Consider the following 23,666-nt stretch of genomic DNA (forward strand, 5'->3'; position numbering starts at 1 on the left):
GGTTTTATACAATCATTTGATATTTATATGAATAGCCATCCACAAATTTTGTACTTGATCATGTGATGTCTGTCATGTTGAGCGGTATGGATTTTTTAATTTGTTATAATACAACATTTTAATAAGTAATAAATGTTATATATTATTATCTGATGTTAGTGTTCTTATATATTTGTTTATTTTGTTTTAGTATCAGGATTAGGGTACAGTGCCTGTTTTTTTTATGAGAGCTACAGACCAGTTAGGAACTGTTATTAACTGAATTGTTCACTAGTGCCTGATTTTTATATCCCTTGCTTGTTTTAACAGAACACGGTTAAGCTTCCCTTGTTATTTATCTAGGATACCCTTCTGATATGCACTATTGTTAATCACACATTATATTTAAAATGTGTTTGTTAATTTGAATTATTAAAAATCTTCAATTGTTCTCTTTTGTATTTTACTTCCATAAAGTATCTGAGTCTTTTTGATAAGCTTACAATATGCAAGTCACGTTGCGGTCTTGAGGAATTTATCCAAAAAAAGTGTCATTAAGGGATTTGTCAGCTCTTCATTATTTCATGCAGGATCTGTAACTTGTCATCAAAGAGGATGAAAGGCTCAGACTTCCTTCAGAATATACCGGCTTAAATAACACCACTATAAAAACTACTGCTATATTTTTGCCTCTGAGAACATTATATAAATTTGTGTTGATGATGAATGGATAATTTAATATATGTGATGACTACTAAGAGTATTTCATAATGTTATTTGGATTTTGAAATAACCTGTCATTCAAAAATTGGTTACATTAAATTATTATTGTTCATTGACTTAAATATTTATGATATTGTGATCTTGTTTCACAATCTCTTGAGGACCAGACAAAATGCATAGTATTTTAAAGCTTTAAAGAATATTGTCTATTTGCATAAGACATGCCTGTTTGAAGAGGAACAAGTATCTAATTTTGGATACCATATTTCTCTCAAATGTCTCAAAATAGATCCTAAAGTTACTGTAAGACTAGACTGGCTTCAACCTTTTGTGATCTTCAGTGATTTGGGGGATTTATTATTATTACAGACATAAATGTTTTCCTAGTGATTTCAGATTTCAAGAACTGGTTTTCTTTTGCTGTGAAAGCATTTGCTTTTCTTAAAGACACTTTCAGTTTTGTTCTAGATTTATTTTTTACCAGGATCTTGAGCGACACAACAATTCAAAATTAGGGTGGTGCATTTAATGTTGGAAATTGATTCTCTCAAAAAAGCTGTGTGTTTGTTTCTCAAAGAGAATAGGTTTTAGAATCTGTCAGTTTGTTTACTGGAACTGTAGCCATATTGCCACAGAGAAGGAAAGACCGTGCTTCTCCTGTGCTATGAACACTTTAAATGTAATGTAAGGAGGAGCATGATAATGTAGGCCCATAAGCCACAAAGCCTGTGTGAAGTGAAGACAGCTCTACAAGCAGCAGAGTTAAAACTAGGACCTGCGAAGAAGCTTTGATCTTTTCTTCTGAAAATAGTTTGGGATAGCAGAAAATTAATTTAGTTGTCGTTTATGGAGGTTACGCTATAATTACTACAATTATTAGCATTATGATTTAACAACGTACCTTGAGGCCTGGACCACCAGGGAATCCTGCATTACCTGGGGGTCCTGGAGGACCCTACAGGACAAAAAAAACAACAATTATTAAACAGTTTATTATATAAAAAATATGTAGTACTAATTGTTGTTCTATAGGTGATGCATTACATGATTTATTTTATTCAAATATGGAAAATGCATGAAATTCATCATCCAAGAAAGCTTAATGAATCATATTTTATTTTCGGGGAAGCATATCAGTGCTTCCAATATTTTATCCATAAAGTATATAATATAAAATTAATATCACATGACAAATTTAAATAATACCAAATAATGTTCTTACTGATTGACCAGAAGAACCAGGAGCTCCATCATTACCACGGGCACCCTGAAATAAATACAAGAAATTAATTACAAATGTTTATTCATCTACAAGCTAGGTGAATTCCTCTAAAGGAACAAACATTACACTATGTAGTGCAGAATAAAGCGTACAATCTTATCTTTCCCATTTCAGCTTACTCAGAATAATTTTTATTAGTTTTACCTGCCTGCACAGTGCTGCAATTAAAGAATCTTATGCTTATTACACATTTTTATGTGCATTTCTCCCTATTTCAATTCACCATACGTAATCAGGTTAAGTCACATATAGCACATACACTATGTGCAATCACTGCAGGATTTTTTACTGCACAATTTGTAAAATAAAGGAGTCAAATCAATTTAGCATTTCATTTTTTCTCAATGTTCTGCTCATTTGATCCTCATTTAGTTTTTAGGAGCCTCATTTTGCTCTGATTGTTTTGCTCACCCATAGTTCATTGTGGTCTCTAACTTGAATGCGCTTGGGGAAACTATGGTGAAAATGTCAAGTGTAAGCAGTGCCATTCACTAACAACCCTGGTAGAGGAAAGTATTGACAGTAAAAACTGGGATGGTTATTTAAACTTTATACACAGAGCTTTGCAATGAGGTCAAACTTTTTCTTTGAGTTAATTATTTTTCTGTTGCACATTACTAATAATGCTAAATTCTATATAACTATACAATTATTGTCTTCAAGAAGATTAAGCCGGGCATTACCTTCCACGGTAGCAAATTTGTTCTTCAGTTAATTTTAATTTTCATGGTAATTTAGTGGATGTATCGGTACTAAAATGGTCCACATATATAACAAATATATATATATATATATATATATATATATATTGTACCAAAAGGAGGCATTTAGCTGGCAATATGCAGAGAAAGCAGGGAAGTAGAGTAAAACATTTGTGCAGTAATGCACCTAGATTGAATGTAAAGACCTATGTATGAAAAACAATAGTTTAAATTTGGTTTAACTTACATGACTTGAAATCCTTCCTCTCAGCAAACAGACAGGGTGTGTTTGTTTGAATTACAGAGCCAGTGATGGGCGTTTCCTTTTAAAGAGAAGGTGGGTGTGTCACCTGTCCATCAAGCTAAGGCTGGGGGAGGAGTATCAGGTATAAAAGCTTGTTTATATCATTTGTGCATGAAGACCAACGCTGGGTGAGCTGGCTGGTCCTGAGAGAGAGCTGGACTATGTATAGCTAGTGTTTAGGGTCTCCATGATTGTTGTGCAAGTATACGGTGTCAAAACATTTACCATCCTGACAATAAAGCACCATAAAAAGGAAGAAGTTGTTCGCGTGTGCTTCTGCAGTAGCAGGCTTTTGCCACAAGTGGTGTCAGGAGTGGGATACTCCGGTAAGCAAGTTTCCGCTACCCAACCCGCGCAGACGTCAACATGGAGGAAGTACTGAGAACCAGAGCCGTAACGAGGCCGGTGCGGGCGGTGCCGCCGCCCCGGGCGCAGTCCCAAGGGGGCGCAATGGCCGCCCGCACCTGCCTCTGTGTGAGGAGTGAAAAAAATAAAAATTAAACAGACCTCAGATTCAGACTGCCGGCCGCCCGGCGCATCCAAAATGGCGGCCGGCACCCGGCTCCACCCCCTTCTGAACTCTGCCCTCTGCCTCAGCGTCTGATGTCATGACGTTGCTAGGCAGCAGAGGAGCAGAGAACCAGAGAGGAGCCAGGCAGCGACGGCTGGACAGGAAGAAAGAGGAAAAAGGTAAGTTTCAAAGCAGGGGAAAGGGGATGTGTGTTGCTATTATGAAGGGAGGGGGGGGGATGTGAGCTGCTATTATGGAGGGAGGGGAGGGGGGGGATGTGAGCTGCTATTATGGAGGGAGGGGAGGGGGGGATGTGAGCTGCTATTATGGAGGGAGGGGAGGGGGGGATGTGAGCTGCTATTATGGAGGGAGGGGAGGGGGGGATGTGAGCTGCTATTATGGAGGGAGGGGAGGGGGGGATGTGAGCTGCTATTATGGAGGGAGGGGAGGGGGGGGATGTGAGCTGCTATTATGGAGGGAGGGGAGGGGGGGATGTGAGCTGCTATTATGGAGGGGAGGGGGGGATGTGAGCTGCTATTATGGAGGGAGGTGGGCATGTGAGTTGCTATTATGGAGGGAGGGGAGGGGAGAGGGGCATGTAAGCTGCTATTATGGAGGGAGGGGATGTGAGCTGCTATTAAGGAGGGGGGATGTGAGCTGCTATTAGGGAGGGGGGGTGTGCTGCTATTATGGAGGGGAGGAATGTGTGCTGCATCTTGCTATTATGGAGGGGGGATGCTGCTATGCTTTATGAGGGAAGGGGGGGTATGCTGCCATAATGTGTGAGGGAAGGGGGGATGAATTAATGTGTGATATGAGTGTAGGGAGGTTAGGTGTCTTAGTACATGGGTGGAAGGTAGGCTATTAATTTAATGGTGACGTTTAGGTGGGGGCTAATTATTTAATGGGTACTATTTTATTTGTGGGGTGCTGGTGGGTCAATTAAATTTATTGTTGGGGCTTTTTAATTTAATGGTAGGGTCTATTAATTTCAGGTGAGGTATTTATCTGTTTTGCAGTCACAAGAATGCTCTCTGTATTGTATGGTGGTCATAGGAATGCTCTCTGTATAGTATGGCGGTCATAGGAATGCTCTCTGTATAGTATGGCGGTCATAGGAATGCTCTCCGTATAGTATGGCGGTCATAGGAATGCTCTCTGTATTGTATGGCGGTCATAGGAATGCTCTCTGTATAGTATAGCGGTCATAGGAATGCTCTCTGTATTGTATGGCGGTCATAGGAATGCTCTCTGTATTGTATGGTGGTCATAGGAATGCTCTCTGTATAGTATAGCGGTCATAGGAATGCTCTCTGTATTGTATGGAGGTCACAGGAATGCTCTCTGTATAGTATAGCGGTCATAGGAATGCTCTCTGTATAGTATGGCGGTCATAGGAATGCTCTCTGTATAGCATGGCGGTCACAGGAATGCTCTCTGTAAGGTATGGCGGACACTAGGAGGCTCTTTATATTGTATGTGTGTATGTGTGTATATATATATATATATATATATATATATATATATATATATATATTCATTTCGTGCGATGGTGATAAGGGGGCACGATGGGATAAACATGGCTCCATGGCACGGTGTGATAAAGGAGAAACTGTGATGGAGGGCACAGTGTGATGAAGGGGCAGTGTGATACAGATGGTACTGTTACATTTGTTTTAATTTGTTTCAGTGAGTTTTATTTCAATAACCAATTCATTTTTTATACAGCTAGCATGTGATAGCTGCATTTAAAGTACTTTGATCTATGGAGGCTTATTACATAAAGATCCTTACAAAGCCAGACCGAGAAGAATGGGGAGCGAGGTGGTTTCAGTGCGGTCTAGAACTTGTAAAGAGCTAGCTACGCCCCCCACAGTAGGTTGACCACGCCCACTCGACAATTGACACTCCCACTTAGATGGGGGGCGCCGCTTCCCTATCTCGCCCAGGGCACTAAAATGGCTAGTTACTGCACTGCTGAGAACCCTCGTGAATGTGGCTGCTGCGCAGCAACAGCAGCAAGCTCAGATGCTATGAGTTGCCGAGGCACAGGTGGAAAACACAAGGCTCTTAAGAGAAGAGTTAAGCCAGGTGAGACATGACAGAAATGAACCACTTGGTCCTGTTCTCCAGAAAATGTCGCCAGGCGATAACATAGAAGCATATCTGGTGTCCTTTGAGAGACTTGCAAAAAGGGCAAAATGGCCTCCTAAAGATTGGGCTGAGAGGCTGGCGCCATATCTGACTGGTGAAGCTCAGCGAGCGTATATGGATCTAGATGAGGAACGGGCCTCTGATTATTTGTGCCTAAAATCTGAGATATTGGCTCGCATTAGAGTTTCCGGGCCAGGCCGAGCCCAGCGCTATCACCAATGGCGCTATGTTAAACAAAAACCGGTCAGAGCGCAAGTGGCTGAGCTTTCTAAAATTTTAAAGAAATGGCTGCAGCCTGAGGAGAATTCGCCTTCTCGGATTATTGAAGTTCTGGCGATAGATCACTGCATCCGGGGCCTGAACCGCGATTTGCAAAGGTGGGTTCTGCAATCATACCCACAAACTTATGAAGAGCTTGCCACCGTGGTAGAAAGGTTTTGTGCGCTACAGCAAATGACTAAAGAACCTGCATTTGTGCCAAAGCCGCTGCCACGCCAAAAGCCAGGTTTGACAATCCTTGCTACAGGGCCCAATGGCAAAACTGCTACGGACAGAGGGCCAGGTGCAAAGCTGTCTAATCTGAAGTGTTTTGAATGTGGTGAGCTAGGCCACTTTAAGGCAGTGTCCTAAACTACCGGAACCCATGGACTGTTCCGTGGCACATATTGGGCCTGCTTTCCCAAGCTGTTTTACCATGAGTCCCACATCAGGAAGTCCTTGTTTGTTCCGGGTGACTGTGCTGATCAACCAGAACCTTGTTCTGGCCTTGGTTGACTCGGGGAGTGAACTCTCATTGGTTTCCAGCTCTGCCTTACCCGAAACCATAACTTCTCGGTTGCCCAAGGTGAAGGTTCTTTGCGTACATGGCACGACAGAGGAGTATGAAAGAACAATACTACCAGTCACACTCAAAGACAAAACTGTTATGGTGGTAGCTGCCATAGCACCTAAACTCCCATATCCACTCATTTTGGGGCGAGACTTCCTGTTTAATGATGGCCTCGGTGAGCGGATCCGGCCGGACATGCCGGCAACTGATGCAACGGTCGGAAGCCCGGTCTTAAAGGAACCGCCTAAAGATCCACAACATCTGGACATCGATCTTTGGGAACCGCCAAACCGGAATGCCATCTTGGGAGTTACAGCAGGAGTTCCACAAAAGCATCCACCTGCGGGGAAACATTGACAGTCCAAACTAGCATTGGTCGGTGATGTCGCAGATGAGCCCACCCCGCCTGTCAGTGAGGATACGGACTGGTCCGCAATACCAATTTTGTTTCCTCTGCAGGACTTTGCTCGAGACCAACTTAATGATGCCACTTTGGAACATGCCTTTAAAAGTGTGACTGAGGTAAATGGGGTTGCGAGAGCCTCCCAGCCTGCAGAAGGTATACCATATTTTATTGTTAAAAATAATTTCCTGTATAGAGTTGCTAATGTGCAGGGGGAAAAAGTAGAACAATTAATGGTTCCTCAGGTCCATGTAACCCTAGTGTTAAAAGCAGCACACACACATGTCTATGAGGGACAGCTAGGGAAGGATAAAACACGGGAACGAGTTCTGCTTAGGTTTTACTGGCCCGGGGTACACATGGCCGTGAAAAAGTATTGCCGGTCCTGTCCCATTTGTCAGAGAACCTGTCCCAAACCCTTGTACAGGGCACCTCTCATTCCAATACCAATAGTACAAGTTCCCTTTGAACGGATAGCTATGGACCTTGTGGGGCCACTGGAAAAATCCGCATGTGGGCACCAATATATACTAGTGGTGCTTGACTATGCAACCAGGTATCCAGAGGCAATTCCGCTACGAAACATAAAGTCCAGCACCATAGCTAGAGAACTTGTATTGATGTTTACACGCTTGGGAATACCCAAAGAAATTCTCACAGATCACGGTACTCCATTCATGTCTAAACTGATGAAGGACATGTGCCAGTTGCTAGGGGTTACAGCGCTTCACACCTCTGTATACCATCCACAAACAGATTGCTTGGTGGAACGCTTTAACCGCACATTAAAGCACATGCTCAGGAAAGCAGTGGCTCAAGAGAAAAATGATTGGGACACTCTTATTCCCTATTTGATGTTTGCCATCCGAGAGGTACCTCAAGTTTCAACAGGGTTTAGTCCCTTTGAGTTATTGTTTGGGAGACAGCCCAGGGGTATCTTGAATATGTTAAAAGAAGGGTGGGAGCAGCAAGGTCCCAGGGAGCCAGAACTGGTACAATTTGTGTCCCAAATGTATGAGAGGCTAGGAAAGATAGGGCCCATCGTGCAGCAACATGTAAAAGAGGCTCAGGAACGACAGAGAAAAAGTTATGATAAAAGTGCTGTTGTTCGATCTTTCAAGCCTGGGGACAAGGTCCTAGTCCTGGTTCCCACCCAGGAAAGCAAACTTTTCACCCATTGGCAGGGTCCATATGAAGTTCTAGAGGCTGTCGGTCCTGTCAATTACAGAGTCCGCCAGTTAGGTAGGAGAAGGGAGGTGCAAATATACCATGTTAACCTCCTTAAACCTTGGTATGATGAGGAAACCTCTTCTCAGGTAGTGAGTACTGCCATTGAAAAGTCTGAAGTGCCCATAGAGCCAGCTTTGTCCATTCAGCAGAGACTGAAGAAATGATTCGCCGGAACAGGGATGTCTTCTCTTCCATTCCTGGGCGCACTACCTTAATCAAACACGACAATGTCACTGCACCAGGAGTCATTGTAAAGCAGAAGCCATATCGTATTCCCGAAGCCAGATGGGTGGACGTGAGAAATGAGGTCGAGAAGATGCTCCAGTTAGATGTGATTGAAGAGTCCACTAGTGAGTGGAATAGTCCCATTGTGCTTGTCCCGAAACCCAATGGGACAATTAGGTTCTGCAATGACTTTAGGCGCCTAAACAGGATGTCGCAGTTTGATGCCTATCCAATGCCACGTGTGGATGAACTAGTGGAAAATCTTGCTGGTAGCAATTATTTGACAACCCTCGATCTAACAAAGTAAAGTAAGTATTGGCAAGTTCCCCTGACTTCCACGGCCAAGCCAAAGACTGCATTTTCCACCCCTGATGGTCTCTATCAATATAAAGTCCTACCCTTTGGATTGCATGGGGCACCTGCCACCTTCCAAAGGGCCATGAATAAATTGCTACGACCTCATACAGCTTATGCAGCTGCTTACCTGGACGATATAGTGATTTATACACCAGACTGGGGATCACATTTAGCCAAAGTTGAGGCGGTCTTAGCTTCATTAAGGTCAGCAGGGTTAACAGCTAACCCAGAGAAATGTGCCATAGCCATGAGAGAAGCCAAATATTTGGGGTGCGTTGTTGGTCGAGGGCATGTCAAACCCCAGCTAGACAAAGTGGAGGCAGTCAAAAATTGGGCAAGACCGGAGAAAAAGTCACAGTTAAGAACCTTTTTAGGCTTAGTAGGTTACTACAAGCGGTTTGTAAGCCACTTCGACACTAGAGCTGCTCCACTTACGGACATGTTAAAAAAAAGTTGTCCAGATAGATTAACCTGGTCTGACTCTGCAGAAACCGCCTGGTCTGATCTTCGGTTAGCTCTTTGTTCCTCCCCAGTTCTACAAGCACCGGATTTTACCCGGAGGTTCTTCCTCCAAACTGATGCTTCTGGTTTTGGCTTAGGTGCAGTTCTGTCACAGGAGAAGAATGGAATAGAAAATCCTGTCCTGTACCTAAGCCGTAAGTTGCTTCCAAGGGAACAAAAATATGCCACTGTGGAGAAAGAATGTCTCGCCATAAAATGGGCTACAGAAGCTCTGCGCTATTATCTCCTAGGCAGAGAGTTCACCTTAATAACAGACCATGCACCATTGAGATGGATGCAGAACAACCGGGAGGTAAATGCCAAGGTAACCCGCTAGTTCTTGGCACTGCAACCTTTCAAGTTCTCAGTAGAACATAGACCCGGGATTCTACACAAAAATGCAGATGCGTTGTCACGAAAATATGCGCTCCTCGCGAAGTCCGCGTCCCCCTGCTTGGAGACGCTAGGGGGAGGGATATGTAACAAAAGGAGGCATTTAGCTGGCAATATGCAGAGAAAGCAGGGAAGTAGAGTAAAACATTTGTGCAGTAATGCACCTAGATTGAATGTAAAGACCTATGTATGAAAAACAATAGTTTAAATTTGGTTTAACTTACATGACTTGAAATCCTTCCTCTCAGCAAACAGACAGGATGTGTTTGTTTGAATTACAGAGCCAGTGATGGGTGTTTCCTTTTAAAGAGAAGGTGGGTGTGTCACCTGTCCATCAAGCTAAGGCTGGGGGAGGATTATCAGGTATAAAAGCTTGTTTATATCATTTGTGCATGGAGACCAACGCTGGGTGAGCTGGCTGGTCCTGAGAGAGAGCTGGACTATGTATAGCTAGTGTTTAGGGTCTCCATGATTGCTGTGCAAGTATACGGTGTGAAAACATTTACTATCCTGACAATAAAGCACCATAAAAAGGAAGAAGTTGTTCGCGTGTGCTTCTGCAGTAGCAGGCTTTTGCCACAAATATATATATATATATATATATATATATATATATATATATATATATATATATATATATATATATGTACCAATAGAATAATGACATATACATATTTATTCATATAATATACAAGATCTAATAATCTAACAATCAATCTGTAGTACCACAGTATGCTCTTAAATACAATTTGACATCTTTTAAAGCCATCAAACAGCTATAATTGAAAAAGGCTAAATGATTGAATTGCTGCTACAAATGAATATTGGGAGAAATGACAATCATATGTTGGATCAGATGTTTCAGCTACAGAAAGATCCAGCTCTTAAAGTAAAGTCAGCGTTGTTTCTCAAGCCAAACACGTTGCATTTCATAACACTTAATAAGATAGCAGCTTTAAAAATTCATCTACTAGCAAGATGTAGTCAGTTCTACATTACATTCTCAATAGAACAAGAATCTTCTGCTTAGCCCCGCAGCTTATCTCTCTAGCTACATTTCAAATTTTTAAAAAGGACTCACTACTTAGGGACTTAAAGGTTGAGAATCTGCGTCCAAACTTGCACATCCTCACTAGTTTTTATTACACAATGCTTTATGCCATGTTTCTTCATACAATGTAGTTATTAACCCACAAAATGGCTTGAAATTTTACTCAGAGACCGTTGTCGCAAACAGCTCTACATGTTTCCTCACTAACTAGCTCTTATTGTTCCGGAAGCATCCTATCCACAACAGTTTCATATTTTTTTCATAGCAAAGACTATCACCACATTCAGTGACAATATCTTCAAATCTTTGCTTCTAAAAACAATGACATCTGGCAGCTCATCTCCTCCATCTCTCATGGGAAATGGCCATCTGCTGGACCCATCCAAAACTTTCACACCTCTAGGAGACAAGACTAGACTTTCTCTAATGTGTTAACTCTCTATCAACTAAGCAGCACATTTTAGCTCTATTGTAGAACAAAACAACTCCAGGCCAGGGTAGATGTCCTTGACAATAGGGGCTGCCATAATAATAATCCCAAATAAGAGACATCCCAGAGGACATTTCTGCATTGTGGTTCTCCTCATGAAAAATCTTCACTGAGGTCCTTGAACAGGACCTCATCTTTCAGATAATATGCAATAGAGCAAACAGAGCCCTGTGACCTAGGGGGCATAATATGGATGTGCCAAGAGATTTTATATGTAGATTACACATTAATTCCCAGAAGGAAGAGATTCTTCAGAAGGTGAGGAACCATGATGGCATTAACTTCTACTGTCACAAGATACAGGTTTTCCAGGACATCTCCAGTCATACCTTTCAACTATTGAGGAATCTGAGACTACTGACAGAAGAACTGAGGAAACACAATATAAAATATTGCTTGGGGTTCCCTGTAAGTTTTCAAGCAGCTTGCAATGGCAACTAAGCCTCTTACAAGATCCCTCTGACCTCAACCAATTTTGTCCCACCTTAGACCTGCCAAAGATTTACCTGAAGGAATGGCAGGACTAATTCCCCTATCTCTTCCTCAATGGCAAAGGTGTCAAAAAGTCCACCATCCAAACAAAAGCCCTAAAGCCACAGCAAATAGTAGCCCAATGGAAAGCTCTTGACTCATTTAGCTACATGTTCCAAATCAGTTTTTGTTTTCAGACTATGAGCTTATTGCTCTAGTTCTACTCTATCTGAGCCCATATTTGGCAACAGTAAATCTTTAGCTGGGTCGCTCCCTTCTCTGATTGCCATCTGGATCTGCAGCTGCCACAACATTGAACTTTCCCTATGTGAAACTGTTCAAACTATTCCTTACAGCAATGTTAATGGTTAGCAGGTGCACTTTGCACTTTGTTTAATATAAATAGGTCAAAGTTTACCTAGTTATGCTTCTTTTTGTAGTAAGTTTCAATAATTTGAAGGGGTTGTTGTTACACTACAGTTGTGGACAAAACTTTCACTCTGTATACTTTCAATCTATTATTAGTTGTAATATGTCCTTTGCTTTTTATTTGCTCAATGCTTCATTCTTCATCTTTTGTGCCCTCTTCCTTTAAGCCTCTCTCTGTCCCCCATTTTCCCAAGGCCCGTCCCCCCTTACCCTTTTTACTTATCTCCTTATCAGTTTCTCATGTCTCATACACATTCACTTGTGCAACTACACAAGATACCGCCACTCCATAATAGCTATATGGTTGCCCTACTCGCCGTAGGTGATACATTAAGAATATGTCCCATTAGCACAAACGGCCTTAAACTTCATGAGAAGAAATCCCAGGCCCTGCATGATTTCTACACAGACAAGGCAGATGCATTCTTCATTGAGATTTAAACAGGGATATGGCCCCTTGCTGCTTTATTTTTTAAATGCTTACCAGTAACAAATCTATCCCATTACTCATTTGTGGATGGGAGGGGCCTCCCTCTGATATGCACAATTTTCCATAATCAGATTTTTATTAATCTTTATGCTTCCAATTAGGATCAAGCAGAGATCCTATCTGAAAAGCTGGAGAAACTAGAGCCACATTGCTCAAGACAATAATCACGATTCTCCCAATAGAAGGAAACTTTTAGCGAAAATGATCGCTAATCACCTGAAACTCATACTGCAAAATTTAATCCACACTGATCGGGTTGGTTTTGACTTGGGAGGAGAAGCCAAGGACGACACCAGAAAGATCATTTTGCCTCACAACACTGGGGTCATGAGTTAAATTCCCGACCATGACCTTATCTGTGTGGAGATTGTATGTTCTCCCTGTGTTTGCGTGGGTTTCCTCCGGGTGCTCCGGTTTCCTCCCACACTCCCAAAAAATACTGGTAGGTTAATTGGCTGCTATCAAATTGACCCTAGTCTCTGTGTGTGTGTGTGTGTGTGTGTGTGTGTGTGTGTGTGTGTGTGTGTGTGTGTGTGTGTGTATGTGTATGTTAGGGAATTTAGACTGTAAGCTCCAATGGGGCAGGGACTGATATGAGTGAGTTCTCTGTACAGCGCTGCAGACCTACTGGCGCTATATAAATAGATGATATAAATAGATGATGATGATCATTGATTAGATACACTTGGCTAAGAAATCAGAAACTGCTACTGTACTTTTATCCAAAGATGCGGAGAAGGCCTTCAAGAGGGTAGATTGGCAATAAATTTGTGATATATTGGAGTGCTTGGGAATGGGTCCTACCTGTATTTAAATAATTATCTCAAAGTTTCAGGCACATTTCACATAAAAAATGGGACAACATAGGGCTGCCACTTATGATGATCTTGCCAGATCATCATAAATAACTCTGACAGCCATATTAAATGGCATTCAATCATAGGGCCTGCGCAACCATTAGGTGAACTTAGGCAATTTTCTAGAGTGCCAATGGTTAGGGGATACCTAAAAAATTAAATGAGTGACATGTCACTAATCCATTGATTTTAATGTTCATGCGGAACTCCCACATGGAGCAATGGGCTGCTTAAATGAATGTGAAGCAGCCAGCTACTTCTTACATGTGAAGCTTCCTGCTGCTGCTCTTCCTCCATGTCAATGTTATGTTGTGTGTGTGGTGCTTGACTATGATGTCACAGCCAATTGCCACACTTCTAGTCTGAGGAGCAGAGGATGTGCACCCATTTCCCATCTGACAAGGTGCAAAGTAGCAGCTGTGGGGGAGCTGCCTAGGGCACCCCCAGTGCTTGCATCAGCCCCGATAAAGAAGTATTTTTAGAAGGAAAGAATATTTTTGTTCAGTATATTACAGCTACTATAAACAGTGATTCAACCAGGAATTAACAATAAAAATATCACTATTTCAATACGAGAAAATACTATACATCCCTATGACCTCCATAGAGATATGCAATGTATAGTGTACACATGGGACTATATTTTATGACTTTTATGAGTTTTTAGTTTATGTTGATCAACATGATGTGTTGGACATTTTTTTACTGGTTTTACTTTGCCAGTCATGGCATTTTCCTGTCATAGTTTCTTAGATATGCTGGTTATTTTGAAGCTATGAGGGTCTAAGCATGATATTCTAGTAATTTAATTTCTTGGCTTTGATTTGTTGATCATTGTATTTTTAGGATACAATATGGTCATACTTTAATGGGAATTAAATGGTGAGGAGCCTTGTGTACAATATGCTTGGAATTTGTCTGGTTTCATATGCTGGGAATGTACATGGTATGACATGCTGAACATAGATAGATTAATACAAATTAATTCATGCTTGATATTTTACATAGCCACGAGTATCTATTAATTTTACTCAGAGCACTATGTGCGCACAGTTTATTCATTAGTAAAAGAAAATTCTCAGTTCTATGAGCAACTGACCCTTCTAAGGTTTGAAGGTAAAACTATGTGTAGATCATATTGCTATTTTTTACTTAAATCAAGAGTAACTAGCAAGTAAGGTCCAGTTCAAGTACAGGTTACTTACAGCAGAGCCAGGACTTCCAGGACGACCTCTCTCACCAGCTTGTCCTCTTGGACCCTTAAGCGAAAAAAAGTTAGTTTAATGTCAAAAGACTATATTAATGTCCTATAAATCCTACCTTCCCTAAATAAGAAATATATAGTATCCTGCTATAATTCCCAAAACATTTGTTTTTTACTTTCTAGGCCTGATTCATTAAGGAATGTAAATGCCGATATGTGCCGTATTTTGCATACACTTTCTCTGTGCATGTCCAAAAATGAACCATACTCCAGAGAACGTAGCAGCCTATAATTCATCTTCGAGCACAATGGAGCCTATTATTTAATGGGTGGAACGGGCTGGGGACTGGGCCTATGCACATAGTCAATGTACAGTAAGGGCGTGCCAAGCTCGAGCAAACGCAGCAGTGTCCGATTCAAGCATTGGGCATCTCTAAATTAAGTACTTTACAGTCATATAGTAGTATCATTCGCACCAGCTACAGGTCTTGTGTAAGTGCCAGTTGCTAGTGATAACGGCTGTGTAAGCATGCTAGAACATGTGTTTGCAATTAGGAGCAACTGTGAAAAATATATTTTAGGCTCAGTAGACATTAATAACATTCTAAGAAATGTATTTTATAAGAAATTTAAAAAAAAAACCACTATTTTGATTTTATTATGCTTTGTCATTAATGACTATATTATTGACAGGTGTCATTAATTGAATTTTTTTTTCTGTGCGCTCTTTTATGACTTTATACTCCACATATGCATTGGATATATCCTACAGTGTATTGTCTGTTAGAGCAGACCTAGACCCGTATTCATCAACAGACGTATCTTCAGATCCGCACCTTGTTGAATACGGACATGTCTATGCCCGATATATGTCCGTTTTCCATTCCTTAATGAATCAGGCCAACTATCTTCAGTCCTCCCTAGTATGCCAATAGCCCACCATACTTCACTAACCAACATTTTAGTAAATTTAATGATAAGTTAATTTTATCATCACAGTAACATATGCAGTACTTTTGGAACTATAGTTGTTATTTTTACATTTCATGCTTCTGATAAACTGCATAATGGGAACTACCTACACACACCTAAAACACACAGTTAGTGATGATTTGCCAACAGGTATTAATGCAATAAGTGGGATTTTACAATGGATTTTTTTTTAAGTTCCATAATTTAACTTATAGGTTAGTATAATGGAACTGCTAAACATTTTTTTGCAATGCGTTTTGCTGCCCACAAGAAATCCAGGTTTACTTAATATTAACTGTAATTAAAACAAAGGACAAAATTAATTACCGCTGCACCAGGTAATCCATTGTTACCAGGACCACCAGTTTCTCCCTAATAAAGAAAATAAGCAATAAGTAAATTAGTATACATTAACATGAATTACACATTAAATGTACTATAAATAAATCATGAATAATGAAACCACAAAGTCCACCAAGGAGTTTTGTAACCATTAGCACAAGTCTACAGGCTAATAATGTTTCTACAATTCACAGAAATTCAAGATGACTTCTAAACCCGGCAAGTTCTGCTTGAATAAAATTGCAGTTTTAATTATGGAGTCACAATCGACGAATATCGGTGATTCGACTGATCCGCTGCTTAACACATTTACCCCCAGGTGTGTTTTGCCTTAACTGACAGTTAAGCATTCCATAGGACAATAAAATTGGTGATGTGGAACAAGTTGCATCACTGTTCACTAACTACAAAGCTAGATTTGCCAATTGTGATGAAATCATGACAAAAGTATGAGTACAACGTAAGGATGAATATGTAAATTACCTTGAGTCCAGGAGCTCCTGTATCACCCTTTGCACCATTCCGTCCATCAATACCCTACAGAATGGAAAATCATTATTGTCATACTCAGTTGGTGGTTACCTGCTAGCTTCTATTCCCCTTCACACTTCAAATGTAACTATCTCCTCACTTACACTATCACAAGAGTCATTACAGCCCACAAAATTAGCACACATTTCCTGAATTATTTTGTACTTATGTGAACTTTCTGATTGTCTGACTGGCTAGCGCTCTATTCCTGACCTCTTCAAAACTGGGGAAACATGGAAGTGCAGGAGATGAATAATAAAAATAATAAGAAGGTCCTCTGAGCATAGTCAAACACACTATAAGATTAGTAATCTAAAACATGAAAAAAACAAGATATATGAATGACAATGTATGAATAGTCTTTATTACTTTGATAGACTCATGAACATCCTATTACTATACCCAACTCTATTAAAAATGTTGTATCATTACAATAAAACATTGGATGTTTGGAGACCATTTCTAAGACACATACATCAGAAAAAAATATTTTAAGCTGAAGCCTCTTTAGTTAAATTTCACTAAATTCTCTATCAGATTCCATGAGCAAGCAGCAAACAATGGAGTTTAAGCCGTTGGCTTTGTAGACCTTCAATAAAGTGTGTTATCATTGTATTTATTCTACATAACAAGTGTCATCTAATTATAAGTTGTGTTAAATGTCAATTTAAAGATTGAACTGTAGTTTTGATGTAATGACACCTTGAAAACTGTCAGAAACAACAACAGATCACGCATATATTTAAACATGAAATCTTCCTACAAGCATATAATATGTTTACTGTTACATGAGAAAAACAAACCAATATTCTATCCATGTTACATTATTTGATATATGTCAGTGAGAATGAATTTCAATAGACTAGTTGGAGTTTCATTATGTGAGCATAGCAAGGCTTAGTTTTATATAATATACATCGATCAGCCACAACAATAAAACCACATGCCTAATATTGTAAAGTTCTCCCTCGTGCCACCAAAACAGCTCTGAACCATCAAGGCATGGACCCCACAAGATCTCTGAAGGTATCCTGTGGTATTTGGCACCAAGAAGTTAGCAGCAGATCCTTTAAGTCCTGGAAGATGTGAGGTGGGGCCTCCATAGCTTGGACTTGTTTTCCAGCACAAAACACAGATGCTCGATTGGATAGATATCTGAGAAATTGGAAGGCCAAGTCAACACCTTGAACTTTTTGTCATGGTGCTCAAACCATTCCTGAACAATTATTCTGATAATATCCACATAAATGCCAGGACCCAAGGTTTCCCAGCAGAACATTGCCCAGAGCATCACACTGCCTCTGCCGACTTGCCATCTACCCATACTGCATTTTGGTGCCATCTCTTCCCAAGATAAACAATGCATATGCCCTGACCCAGTCGCTAGCCATCACAATTTGGCCCTTGTCAAAGTTGATCAGATCCCTATGCTTGCCCATTTTTCCTGCTTCCAACCCATGAATTTCAAGAACTGACTGTTCACTTGCTGCCTAATATATCCCGCCCCTTGACAGGTGCTATTGTAACAAGATAATCAATGTTATTCCCATCACTTGTCAGTGGTTTTAATGTTGTGACTGATCGGTGTATATTAGAAATGTTGCAGGAAAGTGTAATGCATCTATTATAGTATATTATATTATACAATAGAATAGCACTGCATATCGTGAGAATGCCACAGTGTTCATTGATGGATAAATAAGAAAACATGTTCTACATTTTATTATATAATAGACCAAATAATTTATAGAACAGTATAATGCAATCTTACTCTGTGGCCTTTCATACCAGGAAAACCAGCCATTCCAGGTGGTCCGCTGTTGCCCTACAAAAACAACACCTTCATTATAGTTAATATATAAAATATTCTCCAAAATTAAAGGCACTGGTTATTTTGTTTAAAAATATAGTTTTTGAAAAGTTGCTAAAGTTAAGCTGGAAGTGTCAAATGTAATAGTAAACAGCACATATCTGTATCTATATATCTGTATCTAATTACCAATATAAATGGGAGTCCACATTACAAACAATTGCATGTTGTATATAAATGTTTTATTTCATCTGTAGTTTTTACAACTTTACACAATAATTTGGATGGTACTTACAGGGGCGCCAGCAACTCCACGTTCTCCTTGTCTGCCAGGTCGGCCAGGGTCTCCCTAAAATAACAAATGAGACATTTATTCATTAATAAATCAATACACACTTTTTTTTCTTAAATGCAATAGTTGCATAGGTAGCTCATTGTAATAGTAATCTACATTTCAATTTCAGCTGGGATATGATGTATGCATACTTGACATCTGTCTCTCATTTCAAGGGACAGTTGAATAATTTGTGTTTTCCTGGATCTGTACCTAGATTTAATACTGTGTAAAACTGTATCACACGAATAGTTTTCCTATGCATTTCTGAGCATCCATACTTATTATCTCTGCTATATAAATTACAACTTATTAAAGGTAGGAAATGAAAACAGTTTATCTGTATATTTTCTCTTTCATATTGCCTGAAAAGGTGCTCGCAATACACAATCATGATTCAAAGCAATATGTGCCAGTTGTCCATTAGTATTTTCAAAGCCAACAGTGCAGCACTTGTGATAGTTGATGTTCCATAAGGTCAATACTTTCGATACTCCAATTTTGTGTCATGAAAATTTAAAATATATATATATAAAAAATAAAGTGTAGGAAGTGATGTACAATAGAAAGCCACACCTTCTTGTATTTCTTAATTTTAATACTCATATGTGCACTTCCATAAATATGTAGTGCTTCTTCATAGCTGGTTAATCAGCACCAACTGCTTATGATGTAAAGAACAGGACCACTTTAATATGTTGCTGTCATTGCACTCGTCTCAGAGGTCAGAAGGGGAACAAAAAGAACAGTTCTGGCATATTACTCAACACAGCTGATTATATTTGAAGAAACAGAGTTCTTGATGAAATTTCCAGGATATCTAAACTCCTTTCCACCCTTTTCTCTCCTGTGTCTTACTGAGAACCATTCTAACCCTAAAATGTAGCCACCTTGCTACATTTTGGTTACAGGTGTGCTTATATTTTGGGGTGGAGCAGGTTCTCAGCAATACACAGGGGAGACCAGTGTAAAAATTAGGGTTTTTTATGCTGGGAATTCCATCAAGACATAATTAGCTGTGTTAGATTATATGCCAGGGTCATTCTTTATGTTCTCCTTCTTTCCTTTGAGATAAATAAAAGAGACCTGCAACAAAAGGAAAATATTAAAGTGGTCCTGATCCTTACATCGTAAATGTTCGTTGGAATCTTCTGAAACTCTGGTGACACTACACCGATGAAATAAATATATATACGTTTTCATTCATTAATATCAAGTGAGTGCAAAGGCTCTCACGTGTAGTGTGTCTGCCATAATCACAAAGAGTTGTTGCTTGTTCCCCTGCTATATAGAATCACTATAAATACAGAGAAGCACAAATATAAGTATTTAAAATAAGGAAGTATATAAGATAAGGGCCTCTATCACACACACTGAAGAACACTGGAGAACACTGCTGCACCCCGAAAGTTATACTTATAGATCATCCTACACTTAGCTTCTGTGTGGAGCCAACTGAGGGACATCTATCACTACCAGGGGACTTAACAGACCAGTATTTTCCAGATAAGCTTTTACAATTTATACATATTGTGAGTTTGCATTTCAATATTATATCTGATTAAACTGTTTACATAAAATACTACACCATATGGCTTTCTCATATATTTCCTCCCTATGATGAGCGGATGAGATTGGTGTTGCGGTTGTGATATTATTAGAACATACTTATTTTACCATCGCCAAGGAGATTTGGTTAAAGACCTTATTTCGGGACGACCAAGGAGCCAATATACAGATAAACGGTTTATTTTCTTATATTTGGTACGCACGCCATCTTAATATTATACTGCACGATCCTACTATATGCCGTTCTGTCTATGAATAACCTACATCTATCCTGTACATCGGTATTTTGAACTATCTGCGGTGCGCGAATATAGACACCCCCTGGTTATATATCCTCTGGACATAATCACTACCAATCTGAGGATTCAGCCATAATCGGAGATATCCTGCTGATGAGAAGTTTTAACACTGGATGTCATAACAGACATAGAAACATCATCAGCATTTCAGTTGCGCCTTTTAAGTCTTTTATCTGGTACGCAGAATCTTTAACTAGTGGTGATCTCACTTGGGAATTGAGTCACTTCACTCACATGTGTGTTGTATTGACTTCACGGTTTTTAACTTGAAAGTCACGTGTCTTTCCTATCCGGGAATTCACTATAGTACAGTTTCTATCCCATGTATATTTTGTAATATACTATGCGGCGCCCTGTTCTTTTTACTTTTTCCGTATTTATATATATATATATATATATATATATATATATATATATATATATATATACTTCTTTACATGACATAACATTGAAGTCTTGAACGTTTGGAACATCACTCACTACAAGAACTCCTGAATTGTTAGATTTGAAAGTGCTACATTGACATATTTTAAGTTGATTCATAATTGTGTATTGGGAGCACCATTGTGTACACTGTTTGTTGTTGTTTATTGCTGCTTTATGTGTTACATTATATAAACAGCTATATACATAACAGATGTATGGAAAATGTACTTACATCTTTTCCGGGTTGACCAGCAGGGCCTAATGGTCCTGGTGGACCTTGAGATCCCTACAAATGTAGACATTCAGAAACAATTAATACAAAGCAGTGTGCAGGGCAAAATTTAAATACTTAATCATTGTCTGTTTTGATACAGAAATTTAAGAAAACTTGTAACATAATATTTATACCATCCATAAAAGTAAATACATCCATATTTTGAGTACCAAATGCAGCAAAACATGTTATTCTGATAGATGTAGAGATACACAATTCAAGTGGAAGAATTCTAGTGGTAAAAGCTCCTTTGATAATTTAGAGTTAGAGTTTATTAGCCTTTAATGATCAAGATCAATTTATGGTGATGAATACTTGAATATAGTGTTTTTAGAAATTAATGTGATAAATGAATATACTGAAAGGGAGTTGATAAATTATAGTCTATTTGCTGGACATTTATAAATGTTCTTATGCCACCTAGAGGCTGATTACAGTAATTATAATGAAAATATGGAATCTGAAACTCAAATAATGGCAGAAAAAAATGTCCATATATGCATAATTTATACTTTATGTTCCTTTCCTGCCATTTGGATCAAACTTGCTAGTATTTAAAATTGTTTTACTTGGTTGCATGGTCTGTGATTTACGTATTGCATATTAGGCTGCTATTTATCAAATATCAATTACAAAACACATTTGTCTGACTGCAACCTTCTACAAATTTAGTGATATCAGATATAATAATAAAGCAATATTTATGTTGTGTTCATCAGTGGAATTGCAATTGGACAAGTTAAAAATATGAAAATGAAATGTTAATTTTAGCCTGCTTAATTTTGTTTTGTTTTTCTGTGAAATCGCACAAGGACTATAATTATAACTCAATCACTAGAAATACTAGACTAGCATTATCATAACCTATGGGTCTATTTATTATAGGGAGTAATGTATTATGGGCTAGCAAAGTACCATCGCTGGCTGAAGGCACCAGCGCAAAGCTGCTCCAGTGATGTTTTCTACATAAATTGCGGCGATAACTGATTTTTGTTATTGCTGCATCCTAGTAAAATAAGGCCCTTAAAAACTCTCTACTGAATGTTTTCAGGGGTGGAAAACCATCTAAACTAATTATGTGTTTGTATTATAAAAATATGGCAGACTAATCTAAGGGTATCCATGTTAAGATTACCATAACACTTATATGTTATGGTGATTTTTACATATGAAGGGGAACATGAATGCAGTGGGAATAAGCAATAGAGGTAACTAAAGTGAAGGAAGATTGAAGGTACTAGGCAATAGCAAAGGAAATGCACTTACAATTCACGAATAGTCAAACCATACAGATGATGCACTCAATTCATGCAGGCCAACTAAAAGAATACCTAGCCCTAGGGTGGCAGAATTGCAGGGCTATGTTTGACTGCCAAAATGTCTTACTCACTGGTAGAATACATTTTTTCACATTTTATACAGAAGCGATGGATAGCTCTGTAGTAAATGGGGAGTGTGATGAGACACAGCAAAGGAAGTGGTGGGGCATACAAAAATAGTAAATCCGGGCCTGCATGCATGTCCTAATAAATTATTGCATATCCTTTACTTGTCATATAATTTAGTAATATCTGAGTCTTTGTTTGGAAAATCCAAATACATGATGTTAGAAAGTAAAAAAATAAATATTTTTTTTTAGCAGGATGTGGGCATGCTAGACTCACAATAGTGGTCCCTTCAGACTAAGAATTCATATTACACCTTTGTTTTATTCATGTTTTAAATATAAGTACTTACAGGAGATCCAGGCTGTCCAGATTCACCAGGGTATCCTTGATGACCAGGAGATCCCTGTTGGCAAAACAAGAAAACTTTAAAGTAAATATTATGATGAAAATTTTTAGATAGATGTGAATTTTAGTTGGGGGGAGGGGCGGGGAGGATTGGGGGTGTCAGCCGATGGCTTTTTTGAAGACATTAGGCCAGGTACAACCATTAGAAATAGAATCATGATAGTTCTCTAATGATACTGCTTTGTCCATAAATGAAAGTGAATATTAAAAACAATGTGCTTCATTTTCTGTATTATTATTATTATCATTATCATGTATTTATGTATATAACACCAGCAAACATTGCAGTGGATTAAAGTTGGGAGCAAACACAGTAATGAAACAAGACTGGGAAGGAAACCTCAAATGTATCTTTTGCCATGAAATACACCCACCCTAGACTCTCTAGATAAAGTGATACAGTGATTCCCCCGCCCAGACTCCCATCCCACCATGATCTCTCTATCGTTGTCAATAACTCCACTATCTCCTCTGTCACCCAACTCTGCTGCCTGGGTGTCACTCTTGACTCCTCTCTCTCTTTTGCCCCCCATATTCAATCCCTCGCCCAAGCTTGCCGCTTCCAACTCCGTAACATTGCCCGCATCCGTCCCTTTCTCTCTCAGGATGCCACCAAAACTATCATCCATGCTCTCATCATCTCCCGCCTCGATTACTGCAACCTTCTCCTTACTGGCCTCCCCCACTCCCACTTTGCCCCCCTCCGCTCTATACTCAATGCAGCTGCAAGAC

The 23,666-nt window shown here is 39.4% G+C and overlaps 1 protein-coding gene across 1 annotated transcript in view; it reads right to left on the reverse strand.

Moving 5' to 3' along the window:
- The window catches only part of COL3A1 (collagen type III alpha 1 chain), a 115,937-nt gene that overhangs the window by 50,329 nt on the left and 41,942 nt on the right, over positions 1–23,666 (reverse strand). Inside the window, exons 7-15 of the mRNA XM_075180053.1 lie at positions 22,879–22,932; positions 21,100–21,153; positions 18,535–18,588; positions 18,201–18,254; positions 16,382–16,435; positions 15,884–15,928; positions 14,586–14,639; positions 1,925–1,969; positions 1,604–1,657 (exon numbers count right to left, since the gene is read on the reverse strand). Coding sequence (XP_075036154.1) covers positions 1,604–1,657; positions 1,925–1,969; positions 14,586–14,639; positions 15,884–15,928; positions 16,382–16,435; positions 18,201–18,254; positions 18,535–18,588; positions 21,100–21,153; positions 22,879–22,932 — 468 coding nt within the window. The remainder of the gene's footprint in view (positions 1–1,603; positions 1,658–1,924; positions 1,970–14,585; positions 14,640–15,883; positions 15,929–16,381; positions 16,436–18,200; positions 18,255–18,534; positions 18,589–21,099; positions 21,154–22,878; positions 22,933–23,666) is intronic.

This window comes from Mixophyes fleayi, chromosome 7, assembly GCF_038048845.1.
Source record: "Mixophyes fleayi isolate aMixFle1 chromosome 7, aMixFle1.hap1, whole genome shotgun sequence".
NCBI lineage: Eukaryota > Metazoa > Chordata > Amphibia > Anura > Limnodynastidae > Mixophyes > Mixophyes fleayi.